This window comes from Nansenia antarctica (assembly GCF_963989245.1).
Source record: "Nansenia antarctica genome assembly, chromosome: 1".
In the NCBI taxonomy this organism is placed as follows: domain Eukaryota; kingdom Metazoa; phylum Chordata; class Actinopteri; order Argentiniformes; family Microstomatidae; genus Nansenia; species Nansenia antarctica.
Genome location: NC_137674.1, coordinates 48,716,634 through 48,738,408, shown reverse-complemented (window position 1 = coordinate 48,738,408; position 21,775 = coordinate 48,716,634). Strand labels below are relative to the sequence as shown.

Genomic DNA, 21,775 nt, shown 5'->3' with positions numbered 1-21,775 from the left:
TCTCTCCTCCCTCCATCCTTTTCTCCTCCCTCTATCTCTTCTCTCCTCCTCCATCTCTTCTCTCCTCTCTCCATCCCTTTCTCTCCTCCCTCCATCTCTTCTCTCCTCCCTCCATCCCTTCTCTCCTCCCTCCATCTCTTCTCTCCTCCCTCATCTCTTCTCTCCTCCCTCCATCTCTTCTCTCCTCCCCCTTGTCCTCCCTCCATCTCTTCTCTCCTCCCTCCATCTCTTCTCTCCTCCCTCCCATCTCTTCTCTCCTTCCTCAGCTCTTCTCTCCTCCCTCCATCTCTTCTCTCCTCCTCCATCTCTTCTCTCCTCCCTCCATCTCTTCTCTCCTCCCTCCATCTCTTCTTCCTCCCTCCATCTCTTACCTCCTCCCTCCATCTCTTCTCTCCTCCCTCCATCTCTTACCTCCTCCCCTCCATCTCTTACCTCTCCCTCATCTCTTCTCTCCTCCCCATCTCTTACCTCCTCCCTCCATCTCTTACCTCCTCCTCATCTCTTCTCTCTCCCCCATCTCTTACCTCCTCCCTCCATCTCTTACCTCCTCCTCCATCTCTTCTCTCCTCCCCCATCTCTTACCTCCTCCCTCATCTCTTACCTCTCCTCCATCTCTTCTCTCCTCCTCATCCCTTCTCTCCTCCCCCTTGTCTCCCTCCATCTCTTCTCTCCTCCCTCATCCCTTCTCTCCTCCCCCATCTCTTCTCTCCTCCCTCCAGCTCTTACCTCCTCCCTCCATCTCTTCTCTCCTCCCCCATCTCTTACCTCCTCCCTCCATCTCTTACCTCTCCCTCCATCTCTTCTCTCCTCCCTCATCCTTTCTCTCCTCCCCCTTGTCTCCCTCCATCTCTTCTCTCCTTCCTCATCTCTTCTCTCCTCCCTCCATCTCTTCTCTCCCCCCTCATCTATTCTCTCACCCTCCATCTCTTCTCTCCCCCTCCATCTCTTCTCTCCTCCCTCCATCCCTTCTCTCCCCACCTCCATCTCTCTCTCCTCCCTCCATCCCTTCTCTCCTCCCTCCATCTCTTACCTCCTCCCTCATCTCTTCTCTCCACCCTCCATCTCTTTCTCTCCTCCATCTCTTCTCTCCTCCCTCCATCTCTTCTCTCCTCCCCCTTCTCCTCCTCCATCTCCTCTCTCCTCCCCCTTCTCCACCCTCCATCTCTTCTCTCCCCTCATCCCTTCTCTCCTCCCCATCTCTTCTCTCCTCCCTCCATCTCTTACTTCCTCCCTCCATCTCTTCTCTACTCCCTCCATATCTTCTCTCCTCCCTCCATCTCTTCTCTCCTCCCATCTCTTCTCTCCTCCCTCCATCTCTTCTCTCCTCCCCCTTCTCCTCCCTCCATCTCTTTTCTCCTCCCATCTCTTCTCTCCTCCCTCCATCTCTTACCTCCTCCATCCATCTCTTCTCCTCCCATCTCTCTCTCCTCCCTCCATCTCTTACCTCCTCCATCCATCTCTTCTTCCCCCATTTCTTACCTCCTCCCTCCATCTCTTCTCTCCTCCCTCCATCTCTTCTCTCCTCCCCCATCTCTTCTCCCCTCCCCTCCTCCCCATCTCTTCTCTTCTCCCCTCCCATGGCAACCTGCTGCCGTGACAACCACAGGGGACACAGCTGACCATGACAAGTTGATCGTCGGTTTGACAGAAGGAGGCCTCCCGCTGAGACATACACACACACATACACACCCACACACACATGGACACACATACACCCAGATATATGGACACTCACGCATACACTCGCACACATGGATGGACACAGACACACACACACACACACACACACACACACACACACACATACACATACACCAATCACCACGGACATGCACGCACACACACATTCACACACACACACACACACATTCATGGGGCCTCACAGACACAGACACACACACTCTCTTACTTTGGATCCCTCCACACAGCCCTGTTATGTCAGAGAACAACCCAAAACATACCGAGCGTTGTCACCAGGCTATGAAGGCATATGATTGGCCCTTCTCAGGTCAGACTCGGTGCTGATTGGTTGGGTAGTCAAGTGGCTTGTTTCTGTGGGAGTGCTGTCCTTCCATGTGGCTTCTCCACAGATTCTTCTCTTCGCTCAAAACTTAGTTTACATCCACCCACACACATCCACACACACACCCACACACACTTTCTATAATCACACGCACACAGAAAAAAATTAAATCTTCCTAATCTCGTGGTGTGCACATGTCTATTCCTCCTTCCACATTTTGGCTGCGTATGAATACATATGTTTGTGATGCATCCTACTTCACAAAGCTTGTTTTTGAATCTGCGCTGAGCCTCTTAGAGGAGTCCTACCCCCCCTCCCCACGTCTGAAGGCAGCGCAGGCTCCTGTTGTGTCGTGTCGTGGATGTTATTGGACCCTGTACGGACCCCCGGTCGGCAGCAAAGGTCATTGTTGTGCAGTTTTCATTCACAGCCGAGGTGGACAAAGACGTGCGCCCCCGTCCGTACGTTAAACCCCCCCCCCCGCACGCCTTGTGCCTTTTGAGATCCGAAGGAATACGCTCGGGTCGTTAACAAAAAAACAACCACAGGAAAACAGTTTTTTTTGCACAGTTTTGAGTGTGCGGATGCTTCTTCTTTTCATCCCATTTGATCCTCTTCAGCTCCAGCACCTCAGCTAAGTCTGGTTACAGTTGAGCGGTGGTATCACTGTTTAGAACCGCTGAAACCCCCAAAGTGAGCGTTGTTGATGTTGTTGTTATAGGTTGCGGAGCGTGTTCTAATGGAGCGTGTTCTAGTGGACCGTGTTTTAGTGGACCATGTTGTAGCCGAGCTTGTTCTAGAGGACTGTGTTCTAGAGGAGCGTGTTCTAGTGGAGAGTGTTCTAGAGGAGCGTGTTCTAGTGGGGAGTGTTCTAGTGGAGAGTGTTCTAGAGGAGCGTGTTCTAGTGGAGAGTGTTCTAGAGGAGCGTGTTTTAGAGGAGCGTCAGGCCCAGAGGGTTACATTTAGAATTCAATTGGGTGCTCGTCAGGCGGTGTCTTAATGAGCTGAGGTAAACGAGGCATGTAGGGCCTTAATGTCCCTGTCCTCCCAGAGCTGCCTCGCATCCCGAAAAACATATTTTATTACACACACACACACACACACACACACACACACACACACACTGTACTGGCCGGGTATTACAGGAAACGCTGTTTTTTTCTGAAGGATTCCTGATTCCGGGAAAAAACTACTTTCTCTAATCCCTTAATTCTAGTGGATAGAAAGAAAAGTAACCCATCTCTCCTCTTCTCTCTCCATCTCTCTCTCTCTCTCTCTCCTCCTCTGCCCTCTGCTGCCCCCCCTCCCTCTTCTTTTTATATGTGTTCTTCACCTTTGCTGCTTATCTCTCTCCCACTCTCTCCTCTTTTCTTTTCTTTCCCTTCAAATGTTTCCTCTAAACCCTCTCTCTCTCTCCCCACCACTCTCTCCCTTATCTCTCTTTCCCCCTCCCTCTCCCCCTCCCTCTCTCTCTGTCCCACTTTCTCTCCCTTCCCCTCCCTCCCTCCCCCTCTCCACTCTTTCCTCTTCTCTCCCTGACAACCTTTATTCTTCCACCTTTCATCCCTTCACCGGTTGCCTCTTTCTCCCCCTTCTCCTCCCCCCTCCCTCCCTCCCCCCCCTCCTTCCCCCCCTCCCCCCCTCCCTCAGGGATGTGAGGCGTCTGGTGGTGGCCATGTCGAGGGCCAGGCTGGGCCTGTACATCTTTGCGCGGGTCGCTCTGTTCCAGAACTGCTTTGAGCTGACCCCGGCCTTCAGCCAGCTCACCGCCCGCCCGCTGCAGCTGCACATCAGGCCCAACGAGTACTACACACAGGGGGCGCCGGTGAGTACACACACACACACACACACACACATACATATACCTACACACACACATATATACCTACACACACACACACACACACATATACGTACACACACATATACCTAAAATACCTACACACATATACCTACACACACACACACACACACACATATCTACACACACACACATATATACATACACACATACACTACCGTTCAAAAATATGGGGTCACCCAGACAATTTTGTGTTTTCCATGAAGACTCACACTTTTATTTATCAAATGAGTTGCAAAATGAATAGAAAATATAGTCAAGACATTGACACGGTTAGAAATAATGATTTCTATTTGAAATAATAATTTTTGTCCTTCAAACTTTACTTTTGTCAAAGAATGCTCTGCAGCAATTTGCTTTGCAGCAATTACAGCATTGCAGACCTTTGGCATTCTAGCTGTTTATTTGTTCAGGTAATCTGAAGAAATTTCACCCCACGCTTCCTGAAGCATCTCCCACAAGTTGGATTGGCTTGAAGGGCACTTCTTGCGTACCATACGGTCAAGCTGCTCCAGTGTTTCCTCCAGGATTTTTCACATTAGTGGCGGAGCGGTCACCTTTCGCGCGCGCAGCGGTCATTTTTTTTCTTCCGCGTGCACGCGCATAAAACGCGCACTGGCGCTCAAAACAAAGACGTAATTTCACCAAATACTAATAGAGGGTGGCAACAATTATATATTTTTTAATGGCGGTTAAGTCATTAAAGCCGAGCAGGTGATTTTATATAGAAGGTGATCAAATACCAATATATCCTACAGCTGCAGCGGCTCGGGCCGGTGATACTGGTTTGCTTCAAGTGTTTTTATTTGTTTTTGTTCGTTTTGTGTTTTGTGTAATATGTCTATCGGCAAAATTCTACTGCTGGTCTTAATTATCAGCGACCGTCTCCGCTGCCGTGCGACCAGCACGCAGGGGGAATATGGAACTATACAGCACATCACATACTCCAGGGAGAGACACAAAACAGTTTTGTGATTGGTCCGAATTTAGCGGGACATTTGGATTTCTCTTTTAGCCCGTCGCCGGTGCCTTTAATCCCGTATCCTAATCGAAAATGCAACATCATCAGCTCCACCGGTCACTCACGTACACACACAGCCCCCCGCCGTGTCCTTTCCCAGCTGCAGCGGTGCGGTCTGCGCGCACGGACGAGTAGTCATCCAGGTTGATCAGCGAGTCTGGGATTCCCTGGTGGAGCCACGACGTCTCGGTCAGAACCAAGAGATTCGCCTCGGTATTCAAAGCAGCCCTTCATGTTGACACGTAGCTCGTCCATTTTAGGCAGCAGGGACCGCACATTGCTGAGGATTATTGACGGCAGCGGTGGTTTGTTGTTTCGCCGACGGGGTACGCCTCCCCGGCGACCTCGCCTGCGTTGTGGCCGTGGCCCGGTGTCTGTTGGCTGGGTGGAGTTCAGCACAAAGTCCGGTAGTGGCTGAGGTGGTCGGAGAGACAGCAGCGTTTCCCTGGAGTATGTGATGTGCTGTATAGTTCCATATTCCCCCTGCGTGTTGGTCGCACGGCAGCGGAGACGGTCGCTGATAATTAAGACCAGCAGTAGAATTTTGCCGATAGACATATTACACAAAACACAAAACGAACAAAAAAAATAGAAATCCAAATGTCCCGCTAAATTCGGACCAATCACAAAACTGTTTTGAAAAGCGCGTCGCCTCGCGCTGCGCGCCTGTTTGAGAGCGATTCAGTCTCGATTGCAGTGCGAACACAAACGACGAGGTTAATTGCAATTTGCAACATTGTAACATATTGTAACTAACTACCGCTAAATCGTAACGAAATGTTGGTCTGGAAGCGGCCTAAATCTAGCTTCAATCTGCTTTTTTTCTGTTCTCCGGTCATAATAACTCGCTGCCTTTCTGCGCAGCCAGAATCAAAGTGGACTGTCTGAATCATTTGGTGGCGGAGGAAATTCTTTGGTGGCGGCCCGCCACGAATAAATGCATATAGAGGAAACACTGTGCTCCCGCAACAGCTCAATGGGGTTGAGATCTGGTGACTGCACTGGCCACTCCATTATAGACAGAATACCAGCTGCCTGCTTCTTCCCTGAATAGTTCTTGCATAATTTGGAGGTGTGCTTTGGGTCATTGTCCTGTTGTAGGAGGAAATTGGCTCCAATCAAGCGCTGTCCACAGGGTATGGCACGGCGTTGCAAAATTTAGTGATAGCCTTCCTTATTCAAAATCCCTTTTACCATGTACACATCTCCCACTTTACCAGCACCAAAGCAGCCCCAGACCATCACATTACCTCCACCATGCTTGACAGATGCTGTCTGTTGTCTGTCTGTTGTCTGTCTGTTGTCTGTCTGTTGTCTGTCTGTCTGTCTGTTGTCTGCCTGTCTGACTGTCTGTCTGTTGTCTGCCTGCCTGTCTGTCTGTCTGTCTCTGCCTGCCTGTCTGCCTGTCTGCCTGTCTGTCTGTCTGCTGGCTGGGGAAGCACCGTCTATATTTAACCCTTAAAGGTCACAGGGCAAAGCCACACCTCCCACACCCCACCAGGCTAAGTGTGTGTGTGTGTGTGTGTGTGTGTGTGTGTGTGTGTGTGTGTGTGTGTGTGTGTCTGTGTCTGTGTCTGTGTGTGTGTGTGTGTGTGTGTGTGTCGGGGGACACACATGTGTCCTCTGCCCAAAGCAGCCTAACCTATCAGGAGGCAGCTTGCTAGTCCCTGCCGCACAGGGGCTCCAGATGCCCCACATTCCCGCTCGTCAAAACAGACCCGAGGTCAGCCTTTAGCCCTCTCCGTCCTCACCCTCATCCTCCCGGGCCGGATAACGAGGGCTGATCCGGGACCTGCCGTATGGGAGGGAGTTTTTATTTTTTTAAAGAGCGGAGCCACATTCTAATAATATAATAATAATGCCCCATAAGCTCATAAGGTCTCTTTGCAGTTGTGGTGACGGCGTCAGAGACAGACCGTAAAAAGGAAGATGAGGCTAATGTTTTACCGTGGTAGGACAGTGGGGTGGGGTGGGGGGGAGGGGGGGCACTCACACGGTTCCTCTTCGATGGTTTTTTACCGCAGTGAAATAGTCGCCGTCGTGTTTTACAACGTTAGACGCAATCTTAACATGCCCACACGCCCACACACACGCCGCCCAGTGGACCGCTGGCTGCAGTCAGCATATCACTTCAGTTTAGGAGGCGTCACTGCAGCTGAGTGAATCCTACTCCTCTCCCCCCTCACCACCCCCCCCACGCCTTGTCCTCCTTTGCCTCCATCTGTTCCCCCTCTCTCTCTCTCTCTCTCTCTCTCTCTCTCTCTCTCTCGCGCTGTCTCTCTCTCACTCTCTCCCCACCTTCTCTTTCCCTCTCTCTCTCTCTGCTGTGCTTCCTCTCTCTCTCTTTCTCTCTCTCTGTTTGTGTCTGTTGGCACCTTGATTGTGAGCACGGAAAATGGGATAACCTAAACATTCTTTCTCTCCCTCCCCCTCTCTCTCCCTCTCTCTCCCCCTCTCTCTCCCTCTCTCTCTCTCTCTCTCTCTCTCTCTCTCTCTCTCTCCCTCTCTCTCTCTCTCTCTCTCTCTCTCCCTCTCTCTCTCCCTCTCTCTCTCTCTCCTCAGAGTGAAGGTCACTCTGCCCAGCCTGATCAGGTGATCAAGAACATGCCGGAGATGGCCAACCTGGTGTACAACATGTACATGCACATGATGCGCAACACACAGCAGTACAGACAGGTACAGCAACACTGCTACACACACTGCTACACACTACTGCACTACACAAGAACTGTCACACACACACACACACACACGCACGATCCAGAACACACAGCAGTACAGACAGGTACACACACTGCTACACACTACTGCACTACATAAGAACTGTCACACACACACACACACACACACGGTCCAGAACACACAGCAGTACAGACAAGTTCACACACTACACTACACAGTAACTATCACGGTTCTCTCTCGCATGCACACGCACACGCACACACACACACACACACACACACACATCTGCAAACTCATACACAATAACTACCACAACACACACACACACACACACACACACACACACACACAGTACAGTATTGTATACAGTACCTAGCTGTATAGACAGGTGACTGCCTCACCATAGACACCAATACAGTCACAGGTAGCTGCTCCAATGTCATCAGTTTGTTTACACACACCTGAGGTTCCCTGGTCTCAATAGTACAGTACACACACACACACACACACACACACACACACACACACACCTGCTCCCAAACACCCCTGAAGCAAACTCTTCTTGTGAGCCATCCAGCTCTGTAGGTTGTCTGTCTGTCTGTCCCTCTGTCTCACTCTCTCTCTCTCCCCCCCGCCTCTCTCTCTCTCTCTCTCTCTCTCTCTCTCTCTCTCTCTCTCTCTCTCTCTCTCTCTCTCTCAATTTGGACAGATGTTTTTTTAATATTTAAACTTTAATGCAGTGCTGGAAGTAGGTCAGATGTAAGAGAATTGGTTTAGTGCTGCATGCAGAGACACAACAGGCCAGGAGCCTAACATTTCAGACGAGGAAACTAGAAAGAGTTTCAATTTGTCTCTCTCTCTCTCTTTCGCTCAGTCTCTCTCTCTCTCTCGTCCTCCATTTACCGGCGGTGCAGCCAAACTCCACCCCTCCCCCTTCCCCCTCCCCCTCCCCCTTCTCCTTCTCTTCCGTGTCTCCTCCGTGGGTACCTGTCTTAAACTGCAAACCCCCCCCCCCCCTCCCTCTCACCTTCTCTTCCGTGTCTCCTCCTCCGTACAGCAGCAGCAGAAGCTCCTCCCTCCCCCCAAGCAGACCCAGGAGGAGGCCGCGGTCCAGGCAGAGCCGCCCAGCGCAGACGCCACCGGCCCTGGGGAGCAGAGCGTGACGGAGGAGGAGGAGGGCCAGAAGGAGAAGGAGAAGGAGAAGAAGGAGGAGGAGGAGGAGAGCCCCATGGAGCAGGGGGAACTAGGAGGGGAGGCCAGCGCAGAGAAGAAGATGGAGAACAAGGAGACACCGAACGCGGACGAGCAGGAGCCGGAGGAGCACCCTCGGATGCCCGAGCACCCGGGCCGGGACAGCGACAGCGACGGGGAGGAGAGCGGAGGAGAGGAGGAGGAGCAGCAGAAGGAGGGACCTCAGAGAGTCTAGAGCCCCCTAGAGGAGGACAGGAGTACTCCCCGAAAAGAAAAAAAAAGATTTAGATGTGTTTAAAGATTTATAGATTTGTTTTCTACCGAAGCCGGTAGAAAGGATGATAATGTTTCACGTGATTTTCTGGGATCTGTTTTTCTGGGATCTGTTTTGTAAACCCGACACCTTTTTTTATTAAAACAAGAGAACGCTCAAAGAAAATGTTGTCGGGAGTGTTTTTATTGTTTATATGCATGAATGAACACACACACACACACACACACACACACACACACACGTCTAGCCATCCTAGCCTTGTTAAATTCTCCCTTTCATGATTCTCAAGCCCACACACTCCCACGCTGCCACTCCCCCCAGCGCGCAACTGGGATCCACCGTTCTGATTGGCTCACCCAGTAGCAGCTGGACAAGCAGCCGCTAAGCCTGATTAAAAGGTCAGTGTGTGTGTGTGTGTGTCCCTCCCCCCCCTGCACATGAAGCCATCGTTGGGGAGAAAAGCCAGGACAGGAAATGACAGACACACGATCATTCATACCTCCTCTCCCATCACAGAGTCCACATCAGTCCATTGGTGTGACAACAACCAGTCTACTGACCTGAGACCTGTTTATAGGTTCATTAGGACTGACCTGAGACCTGTTTATAGGTTAATTAGGACTGACCTGAGACCTGTTTATAGGTTAATTAGGACTGAGCTGAGACCTGTTTATAGGTTAATTAGGACTGACCTGAGTCACTCTATATGTTCATTAGGACTGACCTGAGTCACTCTATAGGTTCATTAGGACTGACCTGAGTCACTCTATAGGTTCATTAGGACTGACCTGAGTCACTCTATAGGTTCATTAGGACTGACCTGAGACCTGTTTATAGGTTCATTAGGACTGACCTGAGACCTGTTTATAGGTTCATTAGGACTGACCTGAGACCTGTTTATAGGTTCATTAGGACTAGTGTGGAGGGGCCTTAGCCTGCAGGTGAAACATCATGCACCAGAGGTTAGCTTGTGAGTTGTTATGTCGTACGTCAGGTAAGCAGGCTAGGCCATAACCCCCCCCCACACACACAACACACACACACACACACAACCCATTGGCAGTCTGAGAGGAGAGGCCCTTCCACAGCTGCTCAGGTTGTGAGTCAACACAGACCTGCTCTGAACTGTTGGGGAATGGACTTTACTGTACATCTGAAGTCACTCATCATGGCTTTTATTGGTTTATTGTATGTCCCTGGCTCTTATTGGTTTATTGGTTTATTGTTTTTAGTCCTTTTATCTTCTCTTCTTTAACTTGAACATATCTTGTATTGTGTTGCATCTCCTGCACTTTACCTGTTCTACACCTGTGAAGCACTTTGGTTTCAGCTGCTGCTGTATGTAAACGTGCTATACAAATAAAGCTGACTTGACTTGACTTGACTTTTAGAGCCAATCTGGAAAACACTGTTCAATCACTGCTTTGTTTGGAGACTCTTTCCACATGTCAATTAAAAGGAAGTGAAATGAGAGGCGAAAGACAAGACTTGCCGACGGAACGCGGAGGAGAACCTGGACGCGTGTCCAGTCAGCTGTTATAACCTGTGACAATCATGCTTCTACTGAGCCAATGGTTTATGAATGCGCACCATTGTGTCACATCCTCCCTCAGGAGAAACCGTTGCAAAAAATTACACAATATCTCTTTTCTACCCGCTGGCCTCCCTGGCATCCAGCTTCCCCCATGGTACCTTGTTGCAGCAAATTAGTGTTAACTGGTAGGAAGAGGCTCTTCATCCAGGCTGACGGGTGCTGGCAGCTAGCTCCCAACAGGAGCTGAGACAGAGAGAGAGACAAAGTGAGAGAGAGAGAGAGAGAGAGAGAGAGAGAGAGAGAGAGAGAGAGGGAGAGGGAATTCAACCAGGACGAAGGAGAACTGACTCACGAAAACAACAACTTTTAAACTCTCCACTTCTGAAGGTGAACATGTCTTTTATACTGACTCGACAGGTATTCCTCCATAATACTGTAGATCTTCACTGTGCTTAGCTTGCTGCTTTCTAACCCCTGCCACTCAACAGGGATTCCTACAGGGTCTTTATTGTGCAGAGGATGCTACTTGATACTGGCACTGATTGATGAGAAACTCAAACTAACTGCATGATATATATGATGTGTCTATATATATATAGATGACTGTACCACTGTATATCAAGGGGAGGCTGGTAGAGGTAGAAATTGGATGACAGGCTCGTTGTAATGCATAGAATGGAATGACATGGTATCAAACACACCTGATAGACAGCCTTCCCTGTTGTATGTCATGGTGAAGAACTTCTTCTTAGCTTTTATTGTTAAAGTTGTTTGTAGAAGGTACAGTATATTGTAAATCCCCACAAGATCCCTTTTATGGCAATGGGTGCTGTACAGAATGATACAATGGTGAGGTTTGGCCACTCTTTTTTAGTTGTGTCAGATGTCTTGTTATATTCGACTTATTGTCATATTCCTTTCACGTATGGAAGTGTTCTTTTTCTGATCAGAACTTGACTTTAACAACAAACCTTTAGAGAAATGGAAATGGATGGATGGATTTGTGTTGCTGAATGCTTCTCCTGTCTTCAGCCTGAGTCACTGAGAGGTGTAATACGAAGCATGAGACACCCTTGAGCTAACCCACCACAGTCCTGCCTGACACCGCTGTCACAACAGGAAATGGCATAAGCCTACTCCAGACAAAATAGGAAAGTGTGGAGGAAAGTGTCGCATGCCTCATAAAGTTGTAACAGGCTTGCTAATCGACTTCGGCTTACTATCGGCTTTTACACACTTAAAGCATCACTGTTAGTAGTTGACTAATGCTGTGAACGCCATAAAAATTCATCTGCACTACAACTACTAGATCTACTAGAACTGAAAGCGGCAAGTAACAGGCACGTAACGTTACATGTTTTAAGGCTGATCTGTGCACGATAGTGCTGCATTTTGACATAATTCTTATCGCATTTCCCCCCGTTGAGCTGTATATCGGCACTTATTAAAGTGAAGTGCTCTTATGACACGTAACTCCTCCTACAGTCCCGGATCGCTCCAGGTATGTATAATGGAGAAGCGTTTCTGAAAGTACGGCACGGGTAGGATACAAAATGCGGCCCGGGTCGGGTCGGCCCGGTAGTGGAAAAGCGCCATTAGGTACTGTTTGTGCTTCAAGAACCGGTCCCAGGGCAGATACTCTGTTATGGCCACACAGATTAAGTTACTTTGATGTAAAGTTTCAGAGGTATTCACACATAACACATATATTCATATTAATTTAAACTTATTTACATCTAAGATAGGCCTGATAGGCCTGAAAATAGAGACGCCTATTTTGGCCCAGGATGATATCGTTGGCTGTTGCAAATTCAGCTCTCTGTCTTTCTGAAGCACCATCTCATAACAGAATAATAGAATAGTACAAGTATGTCAGACAAGGCCGGTGGTAGTTATGAGCAGGGTTGGGCTCAGCCCATCCAAACGTGTGTCTTGCCCACCCGATCAAAATACTTTTTTATGTTTACTACCTACCGCTAGCACCTAAGTTGTCGACCCATCGCCCCACCCAAGTTGTTGGGTCTAATGTCAGATTTAAAGGGTAGCGGTAAAAAGTGCCGTGTTCACGACAATGAGCAGGTCAAGTGCCATCAATTTCACGGAAGAATTCTAGCCTTGAAAGAAAATAGCACCAATATTTCAGACACTGTTATGACTGTTTTATGCTGTTGAAACAGTCCCTAGAGTCTGCCATAATTCAGCATAAATCACGACCGAACAATACTTGTTGTAAACACTGATGGCAAAATGGATAGATAGAACCGTGGTAGTCCCTTTGCATCCTCCCAGTTGGGTGGATGCCCATAGCCACCGCCGGCCCTGATCCCATTACTATAAGCTACTGTGGGCAGCATTTCAGGTCGACTGGCACGACCATTGTGTATTAGTGTGAGTTGACATAGCTTGTTAGTGTGAGTTGACTGTATTTATCACCGCGGGGGTTGGGGGGGGCAGGAGGCTGATAGCGGGGGGTGCAGATGGGCTTATCATACAAGGCCAGGGCTAAATCCTGACCAGTACATCCAGATCATCAACGGTGCACGTTCCAATCTGATAATCTCCATCGCAAAGGGGCGTGTCAGGGAGTTCAAATGCTCGGACTGCGTCACCATAGTGATCCATACTGTACACACAGATGCCATACAGGAGGTCGGTCTCACTCTCTTGACCATTCATCTATTCCTATCTGATGTTTGTTTCAAATGTCTATCTATCTATTACTTTTACAACCATGCATGCAGTATGGTTGTCCACGGTTATAGACGGGGCACATTGTACAGAAGAACATACCGGACTAATCCCAAAGGTTGTTTTCTGTCTTTAAACCCTTCCTTCACCAAAGCTTTGTGGACAAAGAAGTAGTGTCTTGTGTCCATCCATGTGTGTCCTCTCCTTATTAAGAACTCAATATGCTGTCCATCCATCACTTCTTCTCCCTCTCTCCCCCCCTCCTTCTTCTCCCCCCCTCTCTCAGACGAGGATGGGCAGCTGCACACAGTGTTTCTGGGGCATCGTGTGGTTGGTGTTGTTGTTGGCCCTGGGCTGGCCTATCAGCATCACCCTGGGGGCCCTGTACGGCATGATCGTCCCCCTGACCACCTGCTGTGGCCTGGACCGCCTCTCCGACCTGCTCCTGGAGGGGGCCAACCTGGGTCGGACCTGTGCCCAGAACATGAAACATGGAAAGTCCCTGTGCTGAGAGCGGCTCGGGGGGCCGGGTCGGGCCTGGGGCTGACGTCACGGAGGAGAGGGAGGGGAGATACTGTTTGGAACAACGAGCTGTTCTTGTTAGTTTTTGACGTGGATTTGTCAAAGTGGACGAGACTTTGTGTTCTTGATTTGGATTATTTTGGGGGGTTTCAAACTGTAAAAATTGCCTAAAAGATAGACAAACACATGCAGGTATCATACAACACTTGTTTTCCATGTTTCCCGTCTCTAACTCTGAAGTGATCCATACACTAAACTAGGTAACTTGTACGTAGCAAACTTTTAACAATAGGATTTGTCTATTTGTCTGTTGTCAGATTCTACTCACCATGGCAAACTGTAATTAACCGTGAATCTAATTGTTTGTTTGGGTTTGTTTGCAAACTTGAGTTCAAATATGCTTTGTATGCATGGCATGTTTTTACTGTTGAATTCATGAAGACACAATGCACAGGGCAGATAAGAATGTTCAATGAAGCTGAACTTTAACAATTGGCCTGTTATGACTGGATTCCAACTTTTAATATGATTAAACTGCTTTAACGTTGCCGAATGTGTGTGTTTATTTGATCAAATTATTATTTGGCAGTCGACTAGAAATGCCATTCCTGCCTGTAGTTTGTAGATATGAATTGTATAGAAACTTCCTGCATTGCCATTGCTCCCTAACTTATAGTAAGTGAAGGATTTGGGGAGCGTTCAAGTTCAGAAGCTCTTTATTTATGCAAAGAAGCTCTGCAAAAGTCTTGAACTGAGACCTTCTGGGTGGATTAAAATCGAAACCAAAGAAAAAGGAAAACAGTGACACCTAAAAATGAGAATAGATCACTGAGTGTATATTATGCTAAACCTATACCTCCCACAACTGTGTAACACAGTTTGACTCATGAGAAGAAAATGCAGCAACCATATGCAGATATTAGATATTAATGTATTCAAGTATTGTGCCAACCTTTGGGCAGTTTCCATGCCGGTAGTGAACTATGATGAAATTCTGATGAGAGCAGATTGAAATTCAGATGAAAGATCCATCACACGTTTTGACGCTCAGTGAATGTCAAAACACTCTTGAAGGTTTTCTGTCTCTCTCTCTCTCTCTCTCTCTCTCTCTCTCTCTCTCTCTCTCTCTCTCTCTCTCTCTCTCTCTCTCTCTCTCTCTCTCTCTCTCTCTCTCTCTCTCTCTCTCTCTCTCTCTCTCTCTCTCTCTCTCTCTCCGAGTGGGATGACAAAGTAAGAGATGTATGGCTCAATCAGCGATCATAAAACTTTTACTTGACCTTACGAGTAGGTCTAGTCTATAATCAACCTTGCTAAAGATATTTTAATTCAGTAACTTTGGGGCTAGTTTAAAACTTTGTGCCTAAGCTATGACAAGTTGTTGTTTTTTTTTATAGCATTTTGATACATAATGTGTTCAGTTACAGTGAGGGTTAGGGTTAGTCACCTTTCATTTTAATACAACTTTTTTGTTCTTTTGTTCTTTTTGGGTTAGGGTTAGGGTTATGTCATTCCTGTCTCGATTTATGTGATGATGTGAAGAAACAGTGTATGTGAAGGAGCTGTGGTCAGTGTCAAGTGCAAATCAGGCTCAGTGAAAGCATCACCATGTATCACCCTGACGTTGGCTCAACATCACACACACTCCAGACGTGTTGGCTTGGGTATCACCATGGAGTGACAGGCCCACCGGACAGGCCCACCTGAAAGCCCACCCTGTCATCTGGTCATGCTCTTGTGAGCTGTGAGACGTGAGACGTGAGAACAAAGACCAATCCAAGGAACCCAGGAGGTTGGTCACACAGAAAATAGTGATGGAATATTTCAACTTCTCAGGCACGATTACTGAAAATGGAAATGGAAATGGAGAACTTTTCTCAACTCATCATGGAAATATTCCTCCACCAGAGTGAAAAAGAGAACATTTAAAGATAAAGAATTGACATAAATTGTAGAGATGTGAAATAATGTTTTATGCAGACATCAGTCATATTTATGATTGGTAGATCTCTTTAGCTATTTTGTTGTCCTGGGGACTTTATCCTCTCTTTTTGATTGACACGATGCCTTGTCATCTACTTCAAAAATATCTCAGGTCCCAATGCTGCGCAAATCCCTATGAGGACTTATCCAAAACACTCTCTAAAACACTCTTAAACTATTCAAATTTGACTCATGAATATTTCATTTTTTATTCCAAAGCACTATTTAACCTAATTTTACTGACTGATACACACACAGTGAGAATAATTCTCTCCCACTTGAAGGATAGGTTCTAATCCTTGAAAGATTCCGTTGAAAAAAAAAAAGGTCTCCTCCGAAAATCATAGTGCAATATTTATGTGAGTGCCATATGAAACCTAGTTAGAGACTTGTTGTTTTTTTGTCTGTCCCAACTCGGCTCCCAAACGGCCTGGGGCAGAAACAGCTTGCCTTCCCTTTTTCCTCCCAGAAGCCTTGGCAGAGGATGCAGCCCAAGCTTGGCTGGGGTTGGCAAGGAGTGGAAGCCAAGCTGACAGCACCATGCTGAGAGGCTACACGTGAGAGACGAGAGGGGAAAAGAGGGGGGGGGGGAAGAGAGAGAAGAGTCAGGCCTAGTGAATATTTTATTTGGGTTCGAAATTGGAAATGGAAAAAGGCCGCACCTCCTCCCCGTGAGGGGATCTGGCAGCTCAGAGAAATATGTAGGACTCAGGATCCAATTAACCCCATACAGCTTTGTAATTTCACCTCTCACACACACACACACAGTTCACATACACACACATACACACACACACACAAACAGTTCACATACACGTACACACACACACACACATACAGTTCACATACACATACACACACACACACACACACATACACACAAAAACACTCACGCACATACGCGTGCGTGCACACACACACACACACACACACACACACACATCCATGCACACACACACATGCTCCTGTATGCTAGCTAAGGGAATGTCAAAGTTAGAGCTAGGGGAGTAGAGAGTGTATGGTGAGAGTTTAGTAGAGTAGAGAGTGTATGGTGAGAGTGAGGCTGCAAAGGGAACAGAGTGTGTGGAATAATTGTTCTGTTGAAAAACAGACATGTTGAAGCTCGTTGAAGGTTTGCCAAACAACATTTTGTACTCTGGTCAGATGAGACCAAAATGTAACTTTTGGGCTGTCACACAACACACCATGTTTGGGGGAGAAATTGCACTGCACATCACCCGAATAACACTATACCAACAGTGAAGTTTGGAGGTGGAAGTATCATGGTGTGGGACTGTTTCTCCTCTCATGGTACTGGCAGATTTCATATCATTGAATTAACAATGAATGGAGCCATGTACAGAGAGATTCTTGAGATGAACCTGCTGCAATCCACCAGGATGCTGAGGATGAGACGTGGGTGGACCTTCCAGCACGACAATGATCCAAGGCATACAGCAAAGTAAACTCGCAATTGGTTTCAGAGAAAGAAAATCAACTTGTTGAAATGGCCCAGTCAATCACCTGACTTAATTAAACCCAATTGAACATTTGTGGAAGCATCTGAAGATCCAGATTCACAAGAGGGCCCCCCGCAATCTTCAAGATTTAAAGACAATCTGTGTAGAGGAATGGGCCAAATCACACCTGAATACTGCGGGTGATTCATACAGAAAGCGCCTTGAAGCTGTCATTACAAACAAAGGCTTCTCCACTAAGTATTGAAATAATTTCAGTTAGTGTGTACAATGTGTTCAGTGTGTTCTTTTTTCCTGTTTTATTCCACTTTATTCCACATAACTTTATTTACATATGGACTTTAATGTTTAGATTTTTTGAGTTAATACCAAAGTCTGGTGCAAATTTCACTTGAATAGGCTCATTGGAAATACATTTACTGGACAAAATGTTAAATACTTATTTTCCCCACTGTATGTAGGTAGGTACAGTATGTATCTATGTATGTAGATAGGTATGTAATCTATGTTGGTATCTATGTATGTAGGTAGGTATGTATCTATGTATGTAGGTAGGTATGTATCTATGTTTGTATCTATGCATATATATATATATATATGTATATATGTATGTGGGTATGTATCTATGTTGGTGTATGTATGTAGATTGGTACTGTATGTATGTATCTATGCATATATATATATATATGTATGTATCTATGTTGGTATCTATGTTGGTATGTTTGTATCTTCTTTATGTACTATTCATGTAGGTGAATATGTGTGTTTCTTAAGTAGGTATGTTGAGTGTATGCATGAATATGAAAGAGAAAGAGAGACATTCTCTTGAAGCTTGTGTGTGTGTGTGTGTGTGTGTGTGTGTGTGTGTGTGTGTGTGTGTGTGTGTGTGTGTGTGTTCCAACCCAAAGGGTTTTTTGATTTGACATTTCCACACAGCTCTGGCTCGGCAGGATGTGTTTTCTATTGCGATGCGTGTTCTCCTCCCATATCCTCTCCTGTCAGTGGCTTTAACCAACGGGCTAAATCTGCCCCTTCTGCTGCTGAGGCTGAGGGCATCTGACTCACATGTACATATGCACTGTACATATGCGCACTGTACTTACACTGTACACACACACCAATGGATATAAGCGATGGGTTGAATCCCAGACGGCACGGCTTTACAAAACATGAAGCATGGCAGGCTGTGATAACATTATGTATGTACTGTATGTTCCACACATGGTATGGAAATGAATTCAGAATTATTCAACGATACTCTCACTCTCACTCTGTTCCCTATTGTTTTTTTTGTTTTTTTCCTTGACCTGCTTGTGACTCGCTCAGCGAATATAGATGCTGTGGATGGATGTCGGGTCCTTTAATAATGAATGAAGAGGATTTGTGGTTCTTGTGGACTGAACTTTGGGTGCTGATAGAGTGGCTCATCTCTCTCTCTATCTGTCCAATGACCGATAGTCCAATGACCGATAGATGAGTCAGAGTCACTGAATCCGGTTTTGTCTTGAGGCGACGTTTTTGACAAGTCATACACTTCGGACATTTTGAAAATGCTGTTGAGTTATGTATTCCAGTTCTCTGCTTATTCCTGCTATAGTAATCCATTACTCAAACGATTTCCTCGTGAAATTGATACATGTTCACCAGTGTGGGATTCAGATTCATTTACCAGAACGATCACAGAGGGAGTGATTACATGTCACGGTAGGCCTATACCGGCTGGTGCCTTAGGTTAAGTCATAACAATTACACATTAATGACAAAATAATATATAATAATCCCTTTTTAAAATTATTGCATGTATGTGTATGTTTATATGTTAATTTCAGAGTGGTTCTCATCATGTAAAGTGCATCTCATTTCGTATTGTTACGCAATGATGTTTTATATAATGAACTTGAACTTGAACTCGTTTTCCGTTCCTCGTTAATGGGCCAAATACTCGGCGGACATTTCTCTGCGCGGCAATATGTTTCACGTCCTCTTTCTACTGACCTCCATGGCTCCCGTCGCTCGCCAAGGGCGCTGTGATGGAAAGGACAACGTGCTTTCATAGGGTTATGTATTGAACCGGTGTTGATTAACGGTTGAAATCCTCCAGACAAAAACACTACTGCGACATCGCGCAAAGCCAAGCATTATACAAATGGCATCCCTCAGGGTTTCCAATGAAGGCTTCACATTGGGTTTTGTTCATTATTTGGAATCCCTATTGAAAATCAATCAGATTACTTTTGCTCGACAGTTTTCGCCCCATAATCCTGACTCAATACTATAAATGATGCCTCCCTTCCGCTCCAGGGGGTGCGTGATTAAAGATGTGTGTGTATGAATGAATGAATGAATGAATGAATGAATGAATGAATGGTCTTTATTGTCATTGATATAGTACAGGTACCAAACAACGAAATTTAGGAGGGGTGGCTCCCCTGGTGCTAGGAAAGAAAAAACTAAAAACAAGAAGGGAAACCTTAGGGCTACTACTAAGATATGAACATGCAGAATAGGGGATATTGGAACAGCTTCCTATAGCTTCTCTTCCTGTCATCCTGGTACTAACTGTAGTGAGTATTTCACACCTTTGGGCGCTCCAAGTAGGCTACAATCCTCCCTACTCACCGTTCGGAGGCTTTAGTCTTCTCTGTGCTTTTTGGACTACAATGACAATCGCCCTAGACAGAGCATATAGGTACATTGTGTTCCTAACATATTTTTCAACAGTATTTGAATACTGGGGCACAATTATGCTGAAAGCTGGCATCGCCTAACGTTCATTATGTAAGACCAAAACAAAGAGTGGGAGTCAGGGTTATGGCTCGGGGTCAGGTGGCATGAATATGATTCATGGCTCCCTTTGCCCTTTTGTGTCTTCATCCTTGTGGTTGACCCGTCTGTGGCTCTCAGCCAATGTTATTTTAAACCTTTTGCAAATTGCTCTGTCTCTCTCTGTTCCTGGTAGCCTAGCCTAATGTCATGTCTTCTTCTCACTGAGAAATGTTATTTCTTATTGTTCTGATAGTGGACACAACAGACATGAAAAAAAGGGTTTTAAGAAGTATTGTTGAGATAATTTAACATGCATTTATTTATTGAGAACATGTATCATTGTATAGGTCTATAATGCCCTGCAGATATAAATAACATGACTGAAATAATCAAGTGATTAAATACAACATGATGCCTCTGAGTGAGTTATATTGAAGTGTTTGAATATATAGCTATCAATAAAACAAATAGCACTTTTGAAAAATGAATTACTCAGTCGGATTAGACAATTCATTATGTTTATGGAAACGCTTATTGATTTATGCAAATCGAATAACAGAAATGTCTGAGTTACTAGATTGAAATATCTCCTCATTACGCATGACAGTTCAAAGTAGGCTTACTTGACATTTTCTGAAATGACGTTAAGACTGAATATATCACTCGTTCTCAGAAACAGTCATTAGTCAGGTATAGGAACAACATTGGGTTTCCTCCCTGCTGAGATAGACGCCAAAATGGTCGGGTTTGGAATTTCTATTCCGACTAGTGCAAGCAGCTGGTGTCGCCAGCTGTGGGCACAAGTGGTCTCTCCATGTGTTATTGCACCCCGCTTCATCTCACTGGCTATTGTCTCAGGAGGCCTTGGCATGACACGTCCCTTCCCAAACAATATGGAAGACACGGAAGTTACCAATGTATATTTAAAAAGTGTGGGTTTACTAAAGGTGGTGAATTCGATCAAACTTCGAATCAAACCTTTTGAATTTATGCAGATAACAATAGGCCTACTATAATAATAATAATATTAATAATAATAATAATAATAATAATAATAATGGTACTACTACTAGGCTACTACTACTACTACTACTACTACTACTACTACTACTACTACTACTACTACTACTACTACTACTACTACTACTACTACTACTACTACTACTACTAATAATAATAATAATAATAATAATAGGCCTAAATAAATGCATGCGTAATAACTTCGGAGTAGTCAACCCATTAGCAGTCAGCAAGTGATTTAAATAAGCCTAATGGACTGTTTATTTCAGTCGTTGTCCTCCAAACTGGTATTTGACATCTGCTGGGAATGAACCGGTGTAGACTATTGTCCTGTTGACCCGCATTGTCTCTTTGCCCTATTCCTCCCTACATGGGCTGCGGGCACGGATGCCCCGCGCGGGACTCCCCTCTCTCTCATCATTCCATTAATGGCCTCGCGGTTCTCAATGGCGCGAGGGGCTACCAAATAAGGACACTACGGGGTGGCGCACTTCACCCCCCCACCCCGGGGACTCGCGGCCACACAGATACTTGTCAGAGTATAAATTGGCGGGTCCTCAGTGTTTTGTACCCCCTGGTTTTACTCTCAAGGTCCGGCGCACGGTGCTGATCTGGTGAGTAGTAGTCCTAGCCTATAGCTTACAATCTTCAGCGAACAGTCAAAGAACATCAAATGGAATAACCCCGAGGAAGAGGAGTGAAGTGGGCTGCTAACACCACTAACAGGATTCTCAC

At 46.3% G+C, this 21,775-nt stretch overlaps 1 protein-coding gene across 1 annotated transcript in view; it reads left to right on the top strand.

Moving 5' to 3' along the window:
• The window catches only part of aqr (aquarius intron-binding spliceosomal factor), a 35,870-nt gene extending 26,667 nt beyond the window's left edge, over positions 1–9,203 (top strand). The window contains 4 exon segments of the mRNA XM_080523605.1: positions 2,353–2,425; positions 3,674–3,848; positions 7,468–7,581; positions 8,645–9,203. Coding sequence (XP_080379731.1) covers positions 2,353–2,425; positions 3,674–3,848; positions 7,468–7,581; positions 8,645–9,013 — 731 coding nt within the window. The 3' untranslated portion in view covers positions 9,014–9,203.
• Positions 9,204–21,775: the final 12,572 nt, after the last annotated feature.